The 20,767-nt window shown below is 33.8% G+C and overlaps 1 protein-coding gene across 1 annotated transcript in view; it reads right to left on the bottom strand.

Moving 5' to 3' along the window:
- LOC115886064 (zinc finger protein 629-like) overlaps positions 1–20,767 on the bottom strand; it is a 188,776-nt gene that overhangs the window by 56,003 nt on the left and 112,006 nt on the right. Inside the window, exons 3-5 of the mRNA XM_030905092.1 lie at positions 20,289–20,455; positions 6,502–6,700; positions 2,508–2,899 (exon numbers count right to left, since the gene is read on the bottom strand). Of these exons, the coding sequence (XP_030760952.1) occupies positions 2,508–2,899; positions 6,502–6,700; positions 20,289–20,432 (735 nt within the window). The 5' untranslated portion in view covers positions 20,433–20,455. The remainder of the gene's footprint in view (positions 1–2,507; positions 2,900–6,501; positions 6,701–20,288; positions 20,456–20,767) is intronic.

Genomic DNA, 20,767 nt, shown 5'->3' with positions numbered 1-20,767 from the left:
TTTTTTTCTGGCATGGTTATTCCATAAAAGAATTAAAGTCATTTTGCTTCACGGTCAAATCGCTAAAAATCTGATACAATAGAGAGTTTTTAGGTCGCCTATTTGGTAAATGACGTAAAACGCTAAACGTTATACTGATCAATATGCGCAGTTTGTGACAAATAGCCGACAACATTTGTTGGCCAGGTACTGTCATTTTAGATTTTGAACCGTTTATTTAACACATCATCTATCAAACTTTAACGTTAAATTTTGCAAATGTCAAGATGTCAAGTGTCAACGATCAACTTGGACACTACATCTTGGCGTTGCCAATTTTTGTCACTCAAATATGTTGGTTATATTATTTTGATGGACAAAAGAAGACTACAAAAAAGTATATATTTAGGAACTATTTTACGTATTATTTGTTACCCTTTTGTAGCAGTTTTCTTTTTTTTTTCTTCTTTCATTATAATCCAGATAAGTATTACACTTGGCAACCATGCTAAAATGTATCCCGTAATAGCGTACCGTTTATTTGAACCTAAATAGCGGCAAACGATATCCATTAATAGGGTAATCCCTTATTTTTTTATCAATGCGCATGCTCTAAATAACGGATAACGTATAAAGCTGATCGAATAAGGGGCTTAAAAAGTCTCTAATGATTGTTGTGTAGAAATCCTTTCTACATCAGTATACATTCATGGAAGGAAGAAAATTAAGATACCAACAACAAAAACAAACTATTTTTTGTATATCAAAAAAATTAATTTTAATGCATAGAGGATCTGTATCAAATATCATAAATACCTATATTAACATCAGAGTTAATATTATGAAAAAAGTTTATTTAAGAAAATTTTTATCACCCAGTATCTCAAAATTTAAGATCTTTAGGATATACATCAAATACATTCTATGAAGTTTTTTTTCTTCGAATAGGTCCAACATCCACCCCTTTAAATATTAGCATGACATTAAGGAACACCCTGTATATTAAAAATGAAAGTTCCCATCTGTCAACGAGGGAACACATAATATTGGTATTTGGCTGCATGTTTGGTTGCAGCAACATCCTGTGAAATATGTTAAAAAAGCATGGAATTTGAAAATTATTTTTTCTACAAACGTCAGTAAAAATGTAATTTTAACGCATGCTGTCAGTGCCTAAAATGTGACATTATGTAACTGATGGTAAAAGTCACTTACTTTTAGCACTGGTGCTAAAAGTTAGTCACGTGGTTTACTTTTAACACTGAAGCGATAATAATAATCAAATAAAAATCATCTCAAAAATCGATTATACCTATGAAAACTCGTACTGATCCTTGGACTTGCTGGGTAATAAATCAAAAGCAATTCTATTAGCCGCTTCTTCAATTTCTGCTGGGAAACACTCGGTTTCTTGATCACTTTCCATCATTTTACAAGAATTGAGGCAAAAATTTGACATTAGATGACAACAAAAGATCGAATGTTTGGAATCTTTCAATTACCCTAGCAACCATAAACTTCATAATTAATTTGATTTCAGAATGACATATTATGAATTATTCATTAAAGTAAAAAGTAATAATACCTTGATAAATAGGACACATATTATTTTTGAATTCCTTGCTGGTGTTCCACAGGGTGTTTTAAACATTCACCAAAATATCAATATTTTGCTTTTTTGCATTTTTTTCTCGTATAATAATTATTGACAGATGCGATCTTTCATTTCTATTTTAGAATAAACAAGTATTATTTTAGAAGAACTAAAAAATCAAATATTAATTTATCTACAAATTGCATAAAAAATCATCAAAATCGGTACACTAGAACAAAAATAAAGTTTTTCGTGACTGTGAGTGTATATACAGGGTGATCCAGGTTGAGCGTGCATTAGAAGTTTCTAGACAACTACAATATCTAGATCGCAGATTTTTTGCACATCACTGTTTCACAACGAGATCTATCGATTAAAGATATTTTCAATATAGCGGCGCTTCCGGAAATACCGGAAGTTGACAGCAACTTCCTTATTTTAAATGGGTGCCTCCATTTTTTATTACATACTTAAATTCTCTGCCAAATTTTATGAATTTTGATATCAAATACTCTATACCGAACATTAACCGTTTTTGAGAAAAACAATATTTAAAATTTTTGAATGGAAAAAACTGCTGATTAAGATTTAGTTTCAAAGGGTATATTTTTTGTTTTTTTTTGAATATTTTTTTCTCAAACACGGTTAATGCTAGGTATAGAGTGTTTCATATCAAAATTCATAAAAGTTTACAGAGAATTTAAGTAGGTATGTAATAAAAAATGGGGGTACCCATTTAAAATAAGAAAGTTGCTGTCAACTTCCGGTATTTCCGGAAGTGCCGCCATATTGAAAGTTTTTGTGATCGATAGATCTCGTTGTGAAACAATGAAGTAAATAAAATCTCCAATCTAGATATTAGTTATATTATAGTTCTCTAGAAACTTCTAATGCAGGCTCGGCCTGGGACACCCTGTATAATAAACACACTTACCAAGGGCACTTGTTGGACAGGCGGCATATTCGAAGGACCAGGCACCGGCTCGGCGCAATTGATCGGAGGCGGCGAAGGGCGACCGACGCCCGCTCCCGACGCTGGCGGCGGTCCGAAACTATTCAAAGACGGCACCAGAGGCGGCGGAGGCGGGTCGGGCGACCCGTTCTGCGAAGGCGGCCTGGGAGCGGAGGCAGGCTCGGGCGACTGCCGTGTCGGGGGCGGCTGAGGGATCAGAGTGGGCGCCAGCGGTGAGTTGCGAGGGGTAGGGGAGGCGGCCGAGGGCGGCAGGGAACCACCACCGGCCGAAGGCGGCCTGCGATTCACCAGTTCTTCGGGTTCGGTCTGTTCGGGAGGTTCCGGTTTGTATTCGCGCGTCATTTCGGCTAAACCTGGAAATGAAAATCGAATTAATATTAAAACTTTTTTATTTGTACAGCGTGGGTCAAATTGGACGCTTTTAAACGAAAACACCTTTTTCTATAGGAGATAAATCTAATATCGGTGTCTGGAACTCATTTTTTATCAAAAACATAATGGTGAAAACTGCACGTCGATATCTGTTACCGTTTCGGAGTTGCAAGTTTTTCAAAAATGTGCATTTTTTTGTGAAAACATTTCCAATGCACATTTTTACGTAGGATTTAATGGTTTCAGTATACTTTTTTTTTAATATAAATAATTTAAGAATTATCAACAGAAAATTTGATTTTTTATATGGGACACCCTGTATATTTTTAGTTCATTGAAAAGAATCTAAAATTACCTTACCTTACCAAAAATATAGCATACTTGATATTGTGCTCGATTCCTCATGGAAATATAGGGTATTTAAAAATTCGCCTACTTTAAATAGTAAGTAGGCTTTGAACGGCACCGGCTGTAATGCAAAAAAATTTTAGCTGTGAGCAGCAGTTAGAATGAAAATAATATTTGCAATGAGAGTTGCAAAATCTTATAACAATTTAATCTATATTTACCAACATCAACACATTTAAATTATATATAATAACAATAAAAAGGTTTTGCTACAGGTGTTGATATGTCGACCGTCTTCTATTATGGACAGACGGGACCGTTTTTGAACATTTTTTGAGAAATTCATTAACTCAGTGGGGATGAAAGATACCCTCGCATAACCACTAAGTACTTCTAATTCTTGTCTAGATTATACGGGCAATTTAAATATAAGAACCTTTATTCTTCCGCAAAGATAAAAATCCACTAAGGATAACAGGCACTAATTCCGGTAGCCTCCACGGCCAACGGCTGGAATCTTGGTTAGCTATTCAATTATTCTCGAAATTGGCTGCAAAAATTTGCTGGTAATTTCAGCGTTCTGAGGCGGTACCTCATTTTGCTGGAAAAATATGTTTTCGAGTTCCATTAGGGGCAGATCATCAGTAAGGGGTCCAAAGCCTACTAGTTAAAAGTGGCAAACTTATAAAAATTCTGTATTTCCAAGGGGACTATAACAAAATGTCAAGTGTGCTATATATTTTTGGAAAGGTAATTTTAAGTTCTTTTCACTTAATTAAAAATATACAGGGTGTCCCAAATAATTTATTTTTCTGTTAATAACTTTTAAATTATCAATTTAAAAAAAATTTACTTTTTTTTTATTTATAGGGTTCTTGGCTTTTGGTCAATATTAAACTTTTTCTGGGTTTAGGAAGTGTTTATTATATAACTAACGTTTCGGTCCAGTTTTAACCTTTTTCAAAGCCAAAAAACGTACATTTCCTTCGTCAAACTTGTATTAAACCATGGATGCATAAAATAACAGGTGATAACACATAACATTTAACTTAAAATTATACTCATACAATATCACCCACATGACACAATAATTAACATATACAGTTTAAAATTTTAATAAATTGTGATGGCCGGCTCAATGTATTTTCTGTACTGATGTATTTTCTGTACTGAAAAAAATATACTTGAACCGTTGAGGTGAAATGATTGAACCAAAAAGATGATTTGAAAATGTTTTCAGAAAAATATAAAATTTTCCATAGCAAAAAAGTTACAGCGATTTGTTAAAAATGTACATTTTTGAAAAACACCCCGTAACTCCGAAACGGTAACAGATATCGATGTGCGGTTTTCACCATCATGTTTTTAACAAAAATTGAACTCAGACACCGATATTAGTTTTCGTCTATCTCCTATAGAAAATGGTGTTTCCCTTTAAAAGCGTCTAATTTGACCCACCCTGTACTTAAGTATTTTTTGTACATTATTTTTTGTAATTTTTCTGTTTGCTTCGCATTAACACACATTTCATCATTTTTTCTAAACAAAATAACTCGATTGTTTTTCATAATTTAAGTATTAATTTGTCACTAAAGTTTTAAGCATATTAATCCTGCTTAACAATTGTATACCAACTTATATATTTGTGAAATTAAATGAAGTACTTTGAAATTAAAATGAAAGACTATCACTGTCGAAGATTTTTTTGTTGGACAAACTATAGTAACGTCGGCTTTATGATGAAAAGGCGTATCTCGATTTTTGCTACTTTTCAGGAGAGCAATAAAAAAGTAAGAAATGGCCAAATAAAGTAAGAAAATCACTAACTTTATTTGGCCAATAAATGTAAAGTCTTTAATTTTTTAATAGTGTTTTTGTATTAACACTTAAACGGAGACATTGAGGAAACGTTCTGAAGATAAATTGTGCGTAAATTCTAATAAATAATTTCTTTTTAGTTGTTTAATAGAGATAGGCCTTTTTGTTATAATAATAATAAATTTATTTCCGAACGAATAGTATACATACGTCCATGTAAAATAAATTTAAAAATGATTGTAAAGTGTTCTTAATAAGGAAAAAAATATACAATATTCACATTATGGAATACATACAGAAAAAAATCTGAAAATCACCAAAAAATCAGAAACAAATATCTTTAAATACTTTTATTCGCGTTGGATTAGATCAACTGAAAACAAAGACAATTTTCATTCTAGAAGCAAAGATAATAATCAATTAAAATACACTTATCTAGCTTATTTTAATAATATTGTTTTTTATACAAAAATACATTTTTTAACTAATATATTTTTAGTAATTATTCAGTTAATTAAGGGCATTAATACAAGGCATTTTAAACTCACGGTCCATTTAATAAAAACCAAACTACACAAAAACAAAACATGTTTCTTCATTCGTGCCTCTTTGATACAAATAACTGTGGACTAACTGTTTCTGTTTTCCCTGTTCAATGATAACAAATTCGACTTCCATTCTACGTGTTTATGCAGGATAATGATAGGCACAATAAATAAAATTTTCCAAAAATTGACGGGGATGACAATGCCAATGGCCTGACAATGATAATGAGATAAAAATTATAGTATTTTTCTGGCAAGTTTTTGGTTCGTTAAAATGTTCTTAGGGACATTATAATTGCGGGAATTTTTCCATTAGGGCAATTTTCGTTTCGTCGTTTCGCTTTCGATCAATTTTTCTTTGGCCATTTATTCTCGGAGAATCTTTTGCATACCCGATACAGCTATGTGCAGAGTCTAGCTCATTCTAACAATGGCTTTTGGCAAAAAAACAGACTCAGAATCACACTGTAAAAGAGAGCTGCCGCAATGATAGAAGTTTTATTTTGTCTCAAGCAACCATAAGAAAATAATTAGGTAGAATGGTGTGATTTTCTCTCGCATGCATTTTCATAACTTAAAACAAAAGGACCTATCTCAAATTCCATCTTTCTTGTAGTATAACAATTGATATAACAAGGAGCCCTATCTCAACATACGTCTCTTCGTCATAACGAAGAATTGTAGTATTTGAGATGAGGCAAATTTTTAAACGAATATAAAATGAAAAAGGTACAATATTCAGATGCGCAAATTCGCTATGTTAAAATATGACCCATTGAGCATGTCATGACGTTGATATCTCAAAATCGCCAAAAGTCGAGATACCTTTTCGTCATAAAGCCGACGGTATGACATTAGTCAGTGATACGCACCTTTAACTTTGAGACTCTCCGCCGTCTGGAGCAGCCTGCTGAGCTGCGCGTACTCCACACGCACCTCGCCCTTGTACATGAACTCGACGAGGGTGCGCAGGTCGCTAAAGCGCACGTCCTTGAGGATGACGATGGGATGGCGGGCGGGGTGGTCCACGAACAGCGCCCTGAAGTACGCAGAACAAGCCGACAACACAACCTGCAAACGAACAAGAAACTTTATTAATTTCATTCAACTATTATAACTTAAAATAAAAAGTACTCAGATTAACCACATTACACAAAAACATGATACTGAAAATCGGATTAAAACTGTTGCTATATTTCATAATCAGAGCTGCAACAAGTCAGTTTTAAAAAGATTTAAGTCTTAAATCATTTCTAAAATCAAAATGGTTTAAATCTTAAGTCAAATTCAACATAGAGTTCAAAAGATTTAAGTCTTTGATTTAAGTCATTTTATTTCAAGTCAGGTCATTTTTGTACAGACTTAAATCAATATAACGTTATTTAAGTCGTTTTTATGACTTAAGTCTATATTTTTGACTTAAATCATGATGATCTGCAAGTTAAATCGGTAAAATGATGTAACGTTTTTAGTTCGTTACATGTCTTTTTTATATATAATATATGATGTCTGGGGCCTATCATCACCGGATTTCCTCTCGTTCAGACCGGATAGTTTATTTGACGCGCTTGGCGTAATTTTTACGTTCTCTAGTCAGCAACCCTGCTATCGTTTCACTGTTCTGTGGAGGTGCGCGCTGTCAAGATCCTTGTTATATGTCAAGGCATATACGTATTACTTTTTACAAATATACTCAGGGTTCCCTATTTAACTCCGTGTGCAATTTCTGTGCCGTAAGAAAAAGACAACATAACCCAGCTCCATATTAAAACTGCATAAGTCTATTTCACCCGGATATGGATTGAACTGCGATTGCGCCAAACTCCGATTGATTGTTGTTTTAGTTCTGTTTGGATTACTTTTTATTTGTGCGCGTAAAAGAGTGATTTTGTTTAGTTTATTGTTTCCAACTATTTTTGATATTTTTCCAACTCCATGATAATGTGTTATAAATAATAAAAATATAAATAAAATTGAAGGTTAGGGGAAATGTCAGTCAACCACTTCCCTTTAAAAGCATCGACCAATGAAAACTTCTTCAGGTGAGGCATGCTCAGTTAAATGAATATCCGGGTGAAATAGACTTATGCAGAATTCCATATTGTTCTTTCACTGTTTGGGCTTCACTTTTTGGAGATTAGGCTGAGTATATTTGTAAAAAGTAATACGTATATGTGTCAAGGCGCCTCTCTGCGTTTTAACCTCACTTTTTGGCCAGTTTGCGGCACGGTTGCAAATACTGCTTTTAGAAATGGCAATTTAAATCTTGCTGCAAAATCTGAATCGGCTGCCATTTCGAAGCTACCGGTAAAGATGAGTTATTATCTTTTATAGATTCGATATTATTATTGAATATTTTTAGGGTAGGGTTTTGGATTGGCCCACCTTAACTCGTATTTATATTTTGCTGACACATTGGTGTACTTTTGCTGTTGTCCTCCAGAATGTTAAATGGAAGAAAGGACAGTTCTTTTGTTTATTATTGAGCCCTCGGAAGTGTTTCGAGGTAGGTTTATTTTGTTTATTAGACCTTGTTCGGTTTTAAACAAGAGTTTCGTATTTTTAGGGTCTTATGGACGGACTGTGTCCAAGGTACGGGTAGTGTTCCCCTGTACCGTTATCTTATGGACCGACTGTGTCCAAGGTATGGGCAGGTGTCCCATATCTATGTATTGATTCCAAGGTTCGGGCATTATCCAAGGCCCTAGTAGTGTTTCAAGGTATGGGTATTGTCCCCATATTGCCACAGTATGGATACAGCGTAAGCCCCATGCTGCTTCGCTCCCATATCTAAGCCTAGTCAGTAGCTACGGCTGTATTGATTCATGGTGTCCTCATTCTGGCCCCTTTTGTTGTTTTGGCCAACAGGATCGCCGACAGACAGTACAGAGATGCGAGCCCACCTCACGCTGTTACTGTTTGAAGCAAGATTACATAAAGAACAGCTAAGTGTAGATATAAGTTCTAGTTTTACATTTAACATTTAAAACATTTTCAGTCTTAAACAATAACGTACATCTTAAGTAATATCGTACAGACTATGTTTAGTGGTTAGATTGTTAAGAACATTCATGTCGATTTAATATTTAAAATATGATTTAGATCTTAGGTTTCATTACATTACGTCTTGGAATGGTATTACTTTCATAGATATTTAGTACAACTCTTAACACTATTTTTTTGACATATAACCACTATATATTTATTAGAATTCTACAATGTCATGTACCAGCAAAGAACATCCTGAAATATAGTCATTAGTTTTAAGTAATATACAACTGTGTTTTCTTTCTCTGTACATGCCTGGTGCCCAATATCTCCCTTTTTTTGTCTAATGATATGAATTAATCTCATCTCTTTGTATTTATTATTGTAGTTACTCCTGAAGAAGTTAATAAAAATTAACGAAATATCAAGTTTAAAAACAAATTAGTTTAAATTGGTCTATTTTATATATTTATTTTACATAAAAACTTTTTATTTCAAACTATATTAGGGTTTCCTAAACCTGGCTTAGATTTTGAATAAAAATCGATTTTTCAATAAAATAGCCAAACCAAATCAAGACGGCTGGTGTCGCCATGACAATTTGCTAGTGACAGTTAGTAGCTATCTTCAAAATTTATTAGATTAGACATTATTAGTTTATGGACTTTAATTAATTTTATAACAGTTTACTTTTATTTAATTTACCTACAATAGTTTCATAAGTAAGTATTTATTATTTTATCAAGAAAAATAAAGAAGTAGTTCTTTGATTTATACAGGGTGTCCCAGAAATGAGTGCAGATATTTTAAAGGGTGGTAGATCTGATCAAAATAAACATATTTTCTCTTTACCATTTTTAAAATAAATTGAAAATAACCAAGTTATTTAACTTTGAAAATTTAAAAAAATAATCGCAACATTTTGAGAACCGCCGGCAGATACCGCCAACTACATCCAATTACCCGGATCAAGCCCGGATTTCAGTTAATTCGACGCACTGTGTTGCCATAGGGACAAAAAAGTATATGTTAAAAGTAAGTCATAAAATCACAACACCTGAGTAGTTTGCAGGGATGCATTACATTTTTAAGATTGTGATATCATTACATAAAATAAATTAAATGTTAAATGTTTAATAATGTGTTAAAAATATGTTAAAAAAGTTAGATTAAAAAACTTACCCAACATTAATACCAGAGATACTTATGACAGATCGATGTAACTGTGACAGTTCTCTTTTTCGATATTCACTTAACTAAAATACACTTCACTGTGCTGCTTTACTTGTACATGCTATTATAATAACTACTAAAATAACAGTCCCCGTTTTTAACACATTATTTTCATATAGGCATCATCACAATTTGAACCACTGATTTACAAAACACCTTGAAAAGCACACATTACTTTGATTACCTTTCTGAATGAATAAATGTTGAGAATTATTGTCTCTTACCGCCACTTTCCGAACTACGTTCAATCTAAGAAAATACATGTTTCACTCAACAATTTTAAATACGTATTTTGTTTTCTCGCTATTATTTCTATGTATTTCAACAATTCCACGGACAGCCCAACCGTCGCGTCGCGTCGGCCGTCGGCCAAGAGAGCGGCGCATCACTGGTAACTACTCCTTTGTCGCGCCGCCGTGTCGAGCTTGCGTCATGCGAGGTTGCCGTAGTTTCAACAATTTCAAATTCAAGACACTCGAAGCAATCAAATTCATATTAAATTTTAAAAATAAAACAGAAAAACATGAAAGGAAACAAACAAAACACAAATGAATTGGTTATTGATAAGGTCACAGAAAAGAAATTTCTAAAATGTTTATCGTAATTCAGAATTCAATACATCGAAAACAGCCCGACGAATAATCAATTCATTTTTGTTTTGTTTATTTCCTTTCATGTTTCTCTGTTTTATTTTTAAAATTTAATACGAATTTGATTGCTTCAAATGTCTTGAATTTGAAATTGTTGTAACTACGGCAACGTTGCTTAACATCGTCGTCTGACGCAAGCCCGCCACGACGGCGCGGCGACCGGCGACTCAAAGGACCAGTTACCAGTTCACACGCGGCAGTTCTTGGCTGACGGTTAGGCAGTCGATGGAATTGTCGAAATACATCGAAAAAATAGCGAAAAAACAAAATTAACATTTATTCATTCAGAAAAGTATTCAAAGTAATGTGCGCTTTTCAAGGTGTTTTGTAAAACATTGGTTCAAATAAAACAGAGAAACATGAAAGAAAACAAACAAAACAAAAATGAATCGATTATTCGTTGGGCTGTTTTCTAAATTTCTTGAATTGAATTCTAAATTACGATAAACATTTTAGGAATTCCTTTTTGTGACCTGACTGTGAATAATATGAATCATTTTATTAAATTTATTCCAAAATAAAGTTATTTTGCAGCATAACAAAGATTTTCGTAAACGTCATAAACGTAATGTTTTAGTTAATTTTCCGTGGTTTTTGTTAAGTTTTCATTGAAAGTGTAAGTACTAAAAATAATTAATGTGTTGTTTTTCTATAATTATTAATAATGAGCACTGATAAAAGATTAAATTTAACATTCCTAATTTTTTGAGTAGAAATTTGTCTATGAATTTATAAACGTAGAACTATGTTCCGCCGAACTATGTAGAATGTGGATAACATAGGAGGTTGCAACACTGCAAGGTTTAGATACACCGTAGGGAAATCTCAGGTGAATAAACAAGTGGCACTAAAAAGTTTTTTCAAATTTTCCCGAAAATGTCAAGAAAAATTTTAAATTTTCAACATTTTTTTTTCGCAAAAAAAAACTCATAGGCGTGTTTCTGGGGTTGAACTATACTACCAGTTAAAATATTTGCACTTATTTCTGGGACACCCTGTATTACGATGACTTGTAGATATATTGGATTTTCTATAAAAAAAACAATTATGTCAAATTCATTTTCTTCACTTCCAACGATAGGTTTCTGCCTAACAGGTTTTTCATATACCACATTATCAGCTCTGCGAAATACGAAAAGTAGCTTTTCAAAGGAACGCTTGTCAAGCTTTGAGCATAAACCCTTCAGGTTAACATGCAATTGTCCTCACAAAATTAAATCACTAGTAACATAATATCCATTCCTTCCGCCTGCGACTGATTTATTTTTCTTGATAATATAATAAATGCTTACTTATTAACCTTATTGTAGGTAAATTAAATAACAATAACCTGTTATCAATTTAAACCTTCCAAAAAAAGCCCATAAACTAATGTCGATTTTGAAAATAGCTACTAAGTGTCATTAGAAAATTGCCATGGTGACACCAGCCATTTTAATGAAAAGTCAAAGAAAAGTAATTTGAATCTGCTTAGATTTATTTAAAAAAAATATAGGGTTATAATGTTATAAGCTTTTTATATAAAATAAATCCTTAAAATAGATCAGCAATTTTTGGTACCCCTGTATAAATTTAAGAAAGCAGTACCATTTTTCAGTAAAGTTTATTTCTCTACCTGTAAACTTATCACAAGAATCTTTAAATATCTCAAAAACCAAAGATTTTAAAAATGTTTAACCCTTATATAAATGCCTTTTTTGGGCCCAAGAATCCAAAAATGAAATAAAATACCGGGTGTTCCATAAGAAAAAAATATAACTTTGGTATGGATCTTAGTTCTGACATACCCTGTACATTTCAAAATAATTTTAAATTATGCACATTGCCTCCCCCCATATACCCATAAAATATTTTGTTTCTACATCTTTCTGTTGTCGTGTAATCAACCAAGGCGAATGAGGTGCGCCACCCTGTATATTATGTATTTCTTAGGAATTGCAGCGTTATTATTTTATAAGTACCCAATAAACTATTAAAATAGATTTGTTGTATCTGCAAATTAAAGAGAAACATATAGATAATGAAATAAATTCCGAAATATTACTCTTTATCTTAAGCGATATCGGCGAATAGAATTTATAGATATAATTACGCGTTTAAGCGTTTTACGGTATAATTAGCCATAGTTTCGGACACACTATATCTATTGCGTTTAACGATAATTATTGTTATTTATTACAGCCGAGCCGCCCGGCCAGTAATAATATCTCCGACTTACAATTGCCGCGGGTTTTTTTGCCGCTCCGATACGTAGTTGAATATTATTAATAACCAGTAATAACTCTCCAACATCATTTTTACGTATTTTTTTATGATCGTAACAATTGTCATGATTAGCAAAGATTATGTATACTTTTCTATCATTTTTCTGTGATTTAGACGTTAATTGTAAAGGAAAATAGTGCAAAATCTTGCTTCTGAACAGGTCATTAAGTTCTTTGTTGATCATCTACACACAAACACACTTATATGGAATCACTCTTTATTTCTGACTGAATTTCTTGCAAGGATAAAAATTAGTATACAACTTTAAGATAAGGCTTTTTGTTGTAAATAAACATGATTTTTTTTGAATTTTGTGTTCAGTAGTAAAATCACGATTGTCCGGTAATTTTCATTCGATCCAAAAAAATAACAAAAATGCCTTATGTTGGATTAACAGATGTACAGAGGAGAACTATTGCTTTCACCGAACAAGAAATGCTCCAAAGAGACATAGCAGAGATAGTAGGCGTTACCCAGAGTGTTTTATCGAAAACATATGCAATGTACTTAGAATTAGGAACACACAAAGATAGGCCAAGAGAATGTCGTCAAAGAATCACAACTGAACAACAAGACCGCCTTGCGTGCCAAATTGCTAGAATAAATCCCAATGTTTCTCATCCAGAGTAGGGATTCAATCCCGGGATCCGAATTCTTTAATCCCAGGATTTTCGGGATTCATCATTACATTTTTTCCTTAATTTAAATCGTACACAAGTCTTTCATGATAGTACAATATGCGCTTATAAACAACCCTGAATGTTTGATCAAGTTTGAAGATGATGAAGATCTAGTTTGAGTGATAATACTCTTGATCGGCTTGTTTTTTTTAAGAATTTTTTTCAAAAACCAAAAAAACCAAGTTTAGATCCTCATCTTTGTTACTGCATAAGTTGTTATTTTAGTATCTCTTAGTAATCCTGTGTTACGCTGTATTCGATTGGTTATGTAAATTAAATAAAAAATGTATATTTTAGTTCCTTTTATGTTTTTTTTTGTTAAATAAACTTATATGTTATGTTGTTTTGTAATGGGGATGACGTTTAATTTATGTTAATGTTTTTTTGTTCAATAAAATTTTGTAAAGAAAGAGAATATAATATAATTCCAACGTAATTAATTTTTTCGTGAATCCCGGGATCGAAAAATTATAATCCCGAAATCCCGGGATTAAAAATTTCTTTCGGGATTGAATGCCCTAATCCAGAGCGACAAACACAACTTCTGGCAGCAACAAATGTGAACGTTTCAGTTGAAACCATAAGAAAGAGGCTTCGTGCTCGGGGGTTTTACAGTAGGAGAGAGTTACGGATCCCACAGTTATCTTGGCAAAATAAAATTGACCGGCTAAATTGATGTCTTCAACATCAAAACTGGACAACTGAGAATTGACAAAATGTTCTTTTTTCGGACGAGACTAGAATTGGCCCAAGATCAGATATCCATCGAATTCGGGTCCTCAGAGCTACAGGAAGACGAACGAGATTTCAGGCTGCCAAATCTGTACCAAGATATAAATGAGGAACTGTAATGTTCTGGGGAGGTATTATACTGGGAGCAAAAACTCCATTGTTGCCACTTCAACAAACTTTAACCGGTCGGAGATCGGTTGATTTGGTGCTAGAACTAATCGTTAGTCTTTAGAGAGCAGCAAATGGAGATAATTTTAACTTCTTGTACGATAGTGCATCTCCCCATACCAGCAGAGTGACTAGAGAATGTCTTGAAATGGAAGGTGTCATAATTTCTAATCTAGGATCTAAATCCTATCGAACACTTGTGGGACTAGCCCAAAAGAAGGGTTAGAGCTCGTCGAAACAATCCAGGAAATCTTGCACAGCTCATTGATGCAGTATTAGCAGAATAGGAAAACATACCCCAAGACAATATTGATAATTTAATAAGAAGCATGCATAAGGGCTAGAGGTGGCAACAGGGAATATTAAAATTATCAATTTTCTTTTTGTTTTTGCTTTTTGGCCATTAAAAAATTAAATCTTAATTTCGTTTTAGAAAACAAAAAAATACCATTTTGTGTATTTTTGAGAACTGATTAATTTTTTTTATTGCTATATAGATTATTTTTCATTAAAAGTCATTGGTATGGACTGAGTTTTATTAATAAACACAACATTTTCATACGTCTCAAAAATTATGAAAAATAATAGATGATTCCATATAAATTTGGTTGTGTGTATTTGTGTGTGTTACAGCTATAAAGAATACTTGACTAGTTAACCAGAAATTTTGCAAAACAACTAAAAGATCCAGATTTTTTTTTTTGAATGCCATAAATGTTATATTGGTGAAACATCTAGACCCTTAAATGTTCGAAAGAGCGACAATCTTAGATTTTCACAAATTGAAATTTCACAAAAGATTTGTCAGCATTCATGAGACATATGGTACAGAATAGATTTTAACAACGCCCAAATTATAATGAACGAAGCAATAGCTTACAAAAGAAAAATAAAAGAGGCTTTTTTTAATACAATCTAATAAAAATTAGTATATTGCTCATGCATCTGTAGATGTTAGTAATGTATGGCAATCGCTTCTTTGATTTTAAAAAACATAACATAAATAAACATAACATACGTAAAAATTAAAAACAAATTAAAAATAATCATACGGAAAATTTGAAGCTTTTTGGTTTTACCTTATTAAGTAATTGTTATCAAGTAGTAATTGTTTATTTTGAAGTTTAACTTGATATGATGTCATTTTAACAGAACGTCAACGCTTTTTGTAGATGCATCTGTTTAAAAAAAACTAAAGTGTTCTCGAATAGTTGCATTTAAATATTTTAAATAGTTTTTTTCTTTATTCTTTGTATTTTTTTTTTGCTTTCGACGACGGAAAGAGATAAACTTTCCGAAACGTTAAGCATTTTTTTGTTCGTTAAGCAAATTTGTTTATCTTGTAAACCTAACTGCTGACAATTAGTCTCCGTTGGACTAACGCCAGAAGTGTTTACAAAAAATAACTATTTCATTTTGTAGATTTTCTTGCAGTGGCGAAATGCCCATATAAAATTTTTTTGGAGACTATGGTTTTAATCATATCCAGTTCGTTTAGTTAGTTTTTATAATAACCGTTTCTGATTTTGGGTCATATGGTGAAGTTCATTAGTTCCACCACCATTCATCATAAAAATATTACTTGCTAGCTTATAAACAAACAGAAAGAAAACTCTGCAACTTTCCTTGCAGTGGTTACTAAAAAGTTATGTCTTTATTTCCTATTGGTTAGTTGTGTTTCTTCTTTGGGAAGAAACTTTTGGGGGTGTGGGGCAACATGGGAGTGCTGCATGGCAGAACTTTATGTTATTCATCACTAAACTGGCAAACGTAGATCTATATACTAAGATTATTAAGTTGATTTTAAAAAATAAAGCACGACGACAGGTATAGTAATTAACTCGGTAATTAATTACCTAACATAATTATTTGCTAAATATATCATTACCTTAAAAGGAGACAATGGTCTAAAAGAAGAGCCTAAAAAAATTTAGATTAACAACAACTGAAATAGATTTTCTAAACTACCTGATAAATATCTAAATTACCAGCTGTTTTAGTAAACTGACATTAAATTTCCATTTTAACCAGATTTTGCTACCATCTAAATTGTTGCATTTTTCAAAGAGGAAAAAAAACAGTTTGTATGTACAAATGATTTACCTACAAATTGCTTAAAAAATCATCAAAATCGGTCCACTTGAACACAATAACGTCAATATTTGGATGCAAATTGGTATCTGGGAGTTTTTTGACATGAAAAATTTAATTTTGATGTCAATATGACTCTTATTTATAAGGGGCGCCACCTACATGTGTTTTAACTGTTTTTAAGAGTAATAACTTCCGTACCCGTATAAAACTACTGAGTGAAAAAATATACATTTCCGTGATTTTTTGCGTAAAAAATGTCTCTTGCTACGAGCAACTACTACTAAGGGCTGGCAAAGGTTAGTCTTGGGTCGAGATTTCCGTATGTAAGAAGAGTACAATGCGTTTATAATGTACTGAACAAAGAGAGGACAGTAAATACGTTGCCAAACGTATGAAATAAACCGATAAACTGTGCACATCGCCAAGAGACGTGGAAGGGGATATAGCAGATTTGTCGCAGTTGACCGGTCGACCCAATCAATACCTCTGTCAATACTTAAAGTTCTAGGGAGAGGTGTACGTCATGCGTTCAGCTTCACGATTTAATTACGTCTCGTGATACTTAATTTGTTTATTTATTAACGAGTCGTTGTAATTTTCCCTATAGCTTGATTTTTTTTAAGTGCAAGCTAGAAACACTTGCATTTTTGGTAAAAACAAGTGGAGTTGATTGGGTGTTCGATAGTGGTCCCGCTATTAGAACTCTGAATTCAAAAATCGATATCTCGAGATCTATTAGAAATAATAGATTGTAGTTTTTTCAAGAACTTTGTTAATATTTCTGCTGTATTTTCTCTGTAGACAGTATGTGAAAATCTTTATCAATAAAAAAATTACACGATTGCTGAAAATTGCTATGCTCTAAAAGTAAATGGATGGATTGTTTACAATTTTTGAATGGAAAAAACAACCTTATCGAATTTTTCTTATGTAGTGGCTAAGTGGTTATTGAGTTATGGCCTGTTATGTGTTAAAAAGTTGAGTTTTTAAATTATCGCGATTACTGACGTTTTCTCGTTGTAAAAAAATGACACCTCAACGATATCCTTATAATTCCATTTCAGATGCTCAGAAACATGTCTAATGATTTTATCTAGTTATCTCTTGAAAAAAAAGTCGTTTAAAAATAAGCGGTTTGCAATCGTGATTTTACTTTACTTGATAGGGGAAGGCGTATCGGCAACGCCGCATCAGCACACCGTCGCGCGGTCGCATTTCTCTCACTGCGACTTAATAAGATCCCTATGCGATTTACTTCGACACATGTAAATGCCGACCCAAAAGTAACAGTTGCCAGCACGGTATAATATACATATATTCAGAATGGAAGTAGTCAATACATGTCATTATTGACAAAAAATAAACAATATGTTGAATAGATAGTTATTTGACTGAAATGATAAATTTGGGAACTTTTTATTTTTTTAAATTAATCATAAATTTTTCTTCGAAAAAATGATAATATAACAGGTTTCTGAAACTTTTGACACAAAATCATTTCAAATTTATGATTTCAGTCTAATAAATATTTAGTGGACATTTTTTATTTGTTTCATTACTCGTAGCGATTTTTACCAAGAGACATTTTTTTACGTAAAAAATCACGGAAATGTATATTTTTTCACTCAGTAGTTTTATACAGGTACGGACGAAGAGTTATTTCTCTTCAAAACAGTTAAAACACATGTAGGTGGCGCCCCCTACAAACAGTAGTCATATTGACATCAAAATCAAACTTCTCATGTCAAAAAACTCCCAGATACCAATTTTCATCCAAATATTGACGTTACTTCAGAAATTATTTGGAAACAATCGAAATAAAAATGAAACTTCTACACCCTGTATCTATACTGTGGAGCTTGGTAGTGGATGAACTACTGGAAAAATTAACTCTAGCGGGAATACACTGCATAGGGTATGCAGATGACATAGTCATGATTGCCCGGGGGAAACATGAAGGCACCCTGTGTGATATTATCCAAAGAGGACTCCGCATCACTGAGAGATGGTGCAGGACTGTCGGGCTGAGTATCAACTCAGATAAAACCGCGGTAGTGCCATTCACCAGAATGCGAAGTTTGAAAAACTTGAAAAGAATCCATCTAGATGGAAAGAAAATACTGCCATCACAGGAAGTGAAATATCTAGGAATAACCCTGGATAGTAAACTTCTCTGGAACAGGCATATTAAGAACATTACCAGCAAAGTCACAAAGGCTCTCATGATATGCAGAAGACTGGCGGGAAATTTTTGAAGACTGGTCGGAAAAAGGCAGAAGACTGGCCGGAAAAAAATTTTGCGCTGGATGTATACCATGATAGTAAGACCCATGATTACATATGGAGCAGTTGCTTGGTATACAAAACTAGAGCAACGTACAGCAAGGCAAAACCTGTGCAAAGTACAGAGACTGGCATGTATCTGTATCACAGGTGCCATGAGAACATGTCCAACAGCAGCAATGGAGATCATTTTAGACGTAACACCACTGCATATTGTCGTCGGTTGTTACGCCAATACGACAATGATTAGAATGGTCATAGACGGAAACAGTACTGGGAGAATTTTTAGGTCAGGGGCTTGGAACACCCTCAAAAAGAAAATTCCACTTCTCCAACTCCCAGTTGATGACATACCAAGAATTTACAACTTTGAGAAACACCTCACTGTAGTATTGAGTAATAAAAAGGATTGGAAAGAAGAAACGCTTACTCGGCATATAAAAGACCATACCATAACGTGGTATACTGATGCTTCCAAAACCAAAGCAGGGACATGGATAGGAGTATTTGAGCCGAAAACCAAATACTCTGAACCAATGGGCACCTACCCCAGTATCCTTCAGGCAGAAATTTACGCTATCAAAAGATGTGTACAATTTATCTTAGACAGGAACTATCGAAAACAGGAAATTGCCATCCTATCCGATAGTCATGCAGCACTAAACGCGATCAACTCAGTAATCATCAATTCGAAGTTGGTCAAAGAATGCCTAGAGAAGCTCAACAAGTTGGACAAAGAAAATAAAGTCCTCCTACTCTGGGTGCCTGCTCACCAAGGGATAGAAGGCAATGAAAAAGCAAATGATCTAGCTAGGAAAGGAGCGAACACTCCACTAACTGGACCAGAACCGTTCTGTTTTCCAAGCGAAAACCAGCTGAAAGCGGAACTGAAGAATCTGCAAGACTCCAACCGTAACTTAGAATGGGTGTCTTCCAACGGTCTAAGACACTCGAAAAAGTTCCTCAGAACCTACGACCGAGAAAAATCAAAGGCTTTCCTTGATTTAAGTAAAAACAATCTTCGGATTGTCACGGGGTTTCTAACAGGACATTGTCTCCTCAACGAACACCTCAGTAGGCTGAAGCTGAGAAACAACGGCGAATACAGATTCTGTGGGGAATATGGGGAAACACCAGAACACCTCATCACTGAGTGCGCCGAGACGACGACCATTCGTGCCATGAACTTTAGTACGGCTGATGTCAAGGATGGAGAGCTGGCCTCTATGGAGCCGTCTCAGATACTGGCTTTTGTTAAAGCCTTGAGACTGTATGATGAGTTATAACTCGTTATAGCTCAAGAAAGGGGAACACACAATAGATCTTTAAGGTCGCGGTGACTAACTCCTCTCCTAATCATTCTACATTCTACATTCTACCCTGTATCTATGAAACTAAGCAATTTAGGACATACATTTATACAAACTTTTTTACTTATTTTTATCTGCAGAATATGCTGCTGAAGTTTCCGGAATACAGTTCGGATAGCCCGTAAAACTTGAGAAGTGAGAAATTATGAGTGTATTACTAATGCCCAAAAAATAATAAAAAAAAGTTAATACTGACCTTGTGCGCTCTGATGCAGCGGCCCTCGTCCGCGCACGCCAGCGTCACGTCGACGAGGCGCTCGTCGCGCAGCAGCTGCGCGCAGACGCCCAGCAGGTTGGCCTGGTGGTTGTTCCAGCGCAGGCAGTAGTGCTCACTCCCCATCGCCAGGCGCGCCCCGACTAGAGCTGAAACGAACAGAGAAACAACAATTAGTCTAAAATACCAAAAGAAATACAGAAAAAAAAAATTAAATCTAACAAAAAAATAATCACAATAAATGTAAAACTAAAAAAATAGTTCTATTTAAATGCATCAGAAATATTAATGAAAGGTAAGTTAACCCCTTTTGCTTATTACCACGGACGATTAAATGTCACTTTAATACATTTTTCAGCAAAGTCAGTAAATATAACCATTTTATAACTTTCGATTTTATCCATGCTACTGAACCAAATTAAATGAACGTGTAGTACTTGTTAGACGCAGAATTTAATTCT

The sequence above is a fragment of the Sitophilus oryzae genome, unplaced genomic scaffold, assembly GCF_002938485.1.
Source record: "Sitophilus oryzae breed Bouriz unplaced genomic scaffold, Soryzae_2.0 scaffold_466_pilon_pilon, whole genome shotgun sequence".
Classification (NCBI taxonomy): domain Eukaryota; kingdom Metazoa; phylum Arthropoda; class Insecta; order Coleoptera; family Curculionidae; genus Sitophilus; species Sitophilus oryzae.
Note: the sequence above shows the minus strand (reverse complement) of the source record. Positions and strands in the feature narration are given on the sequence as shown.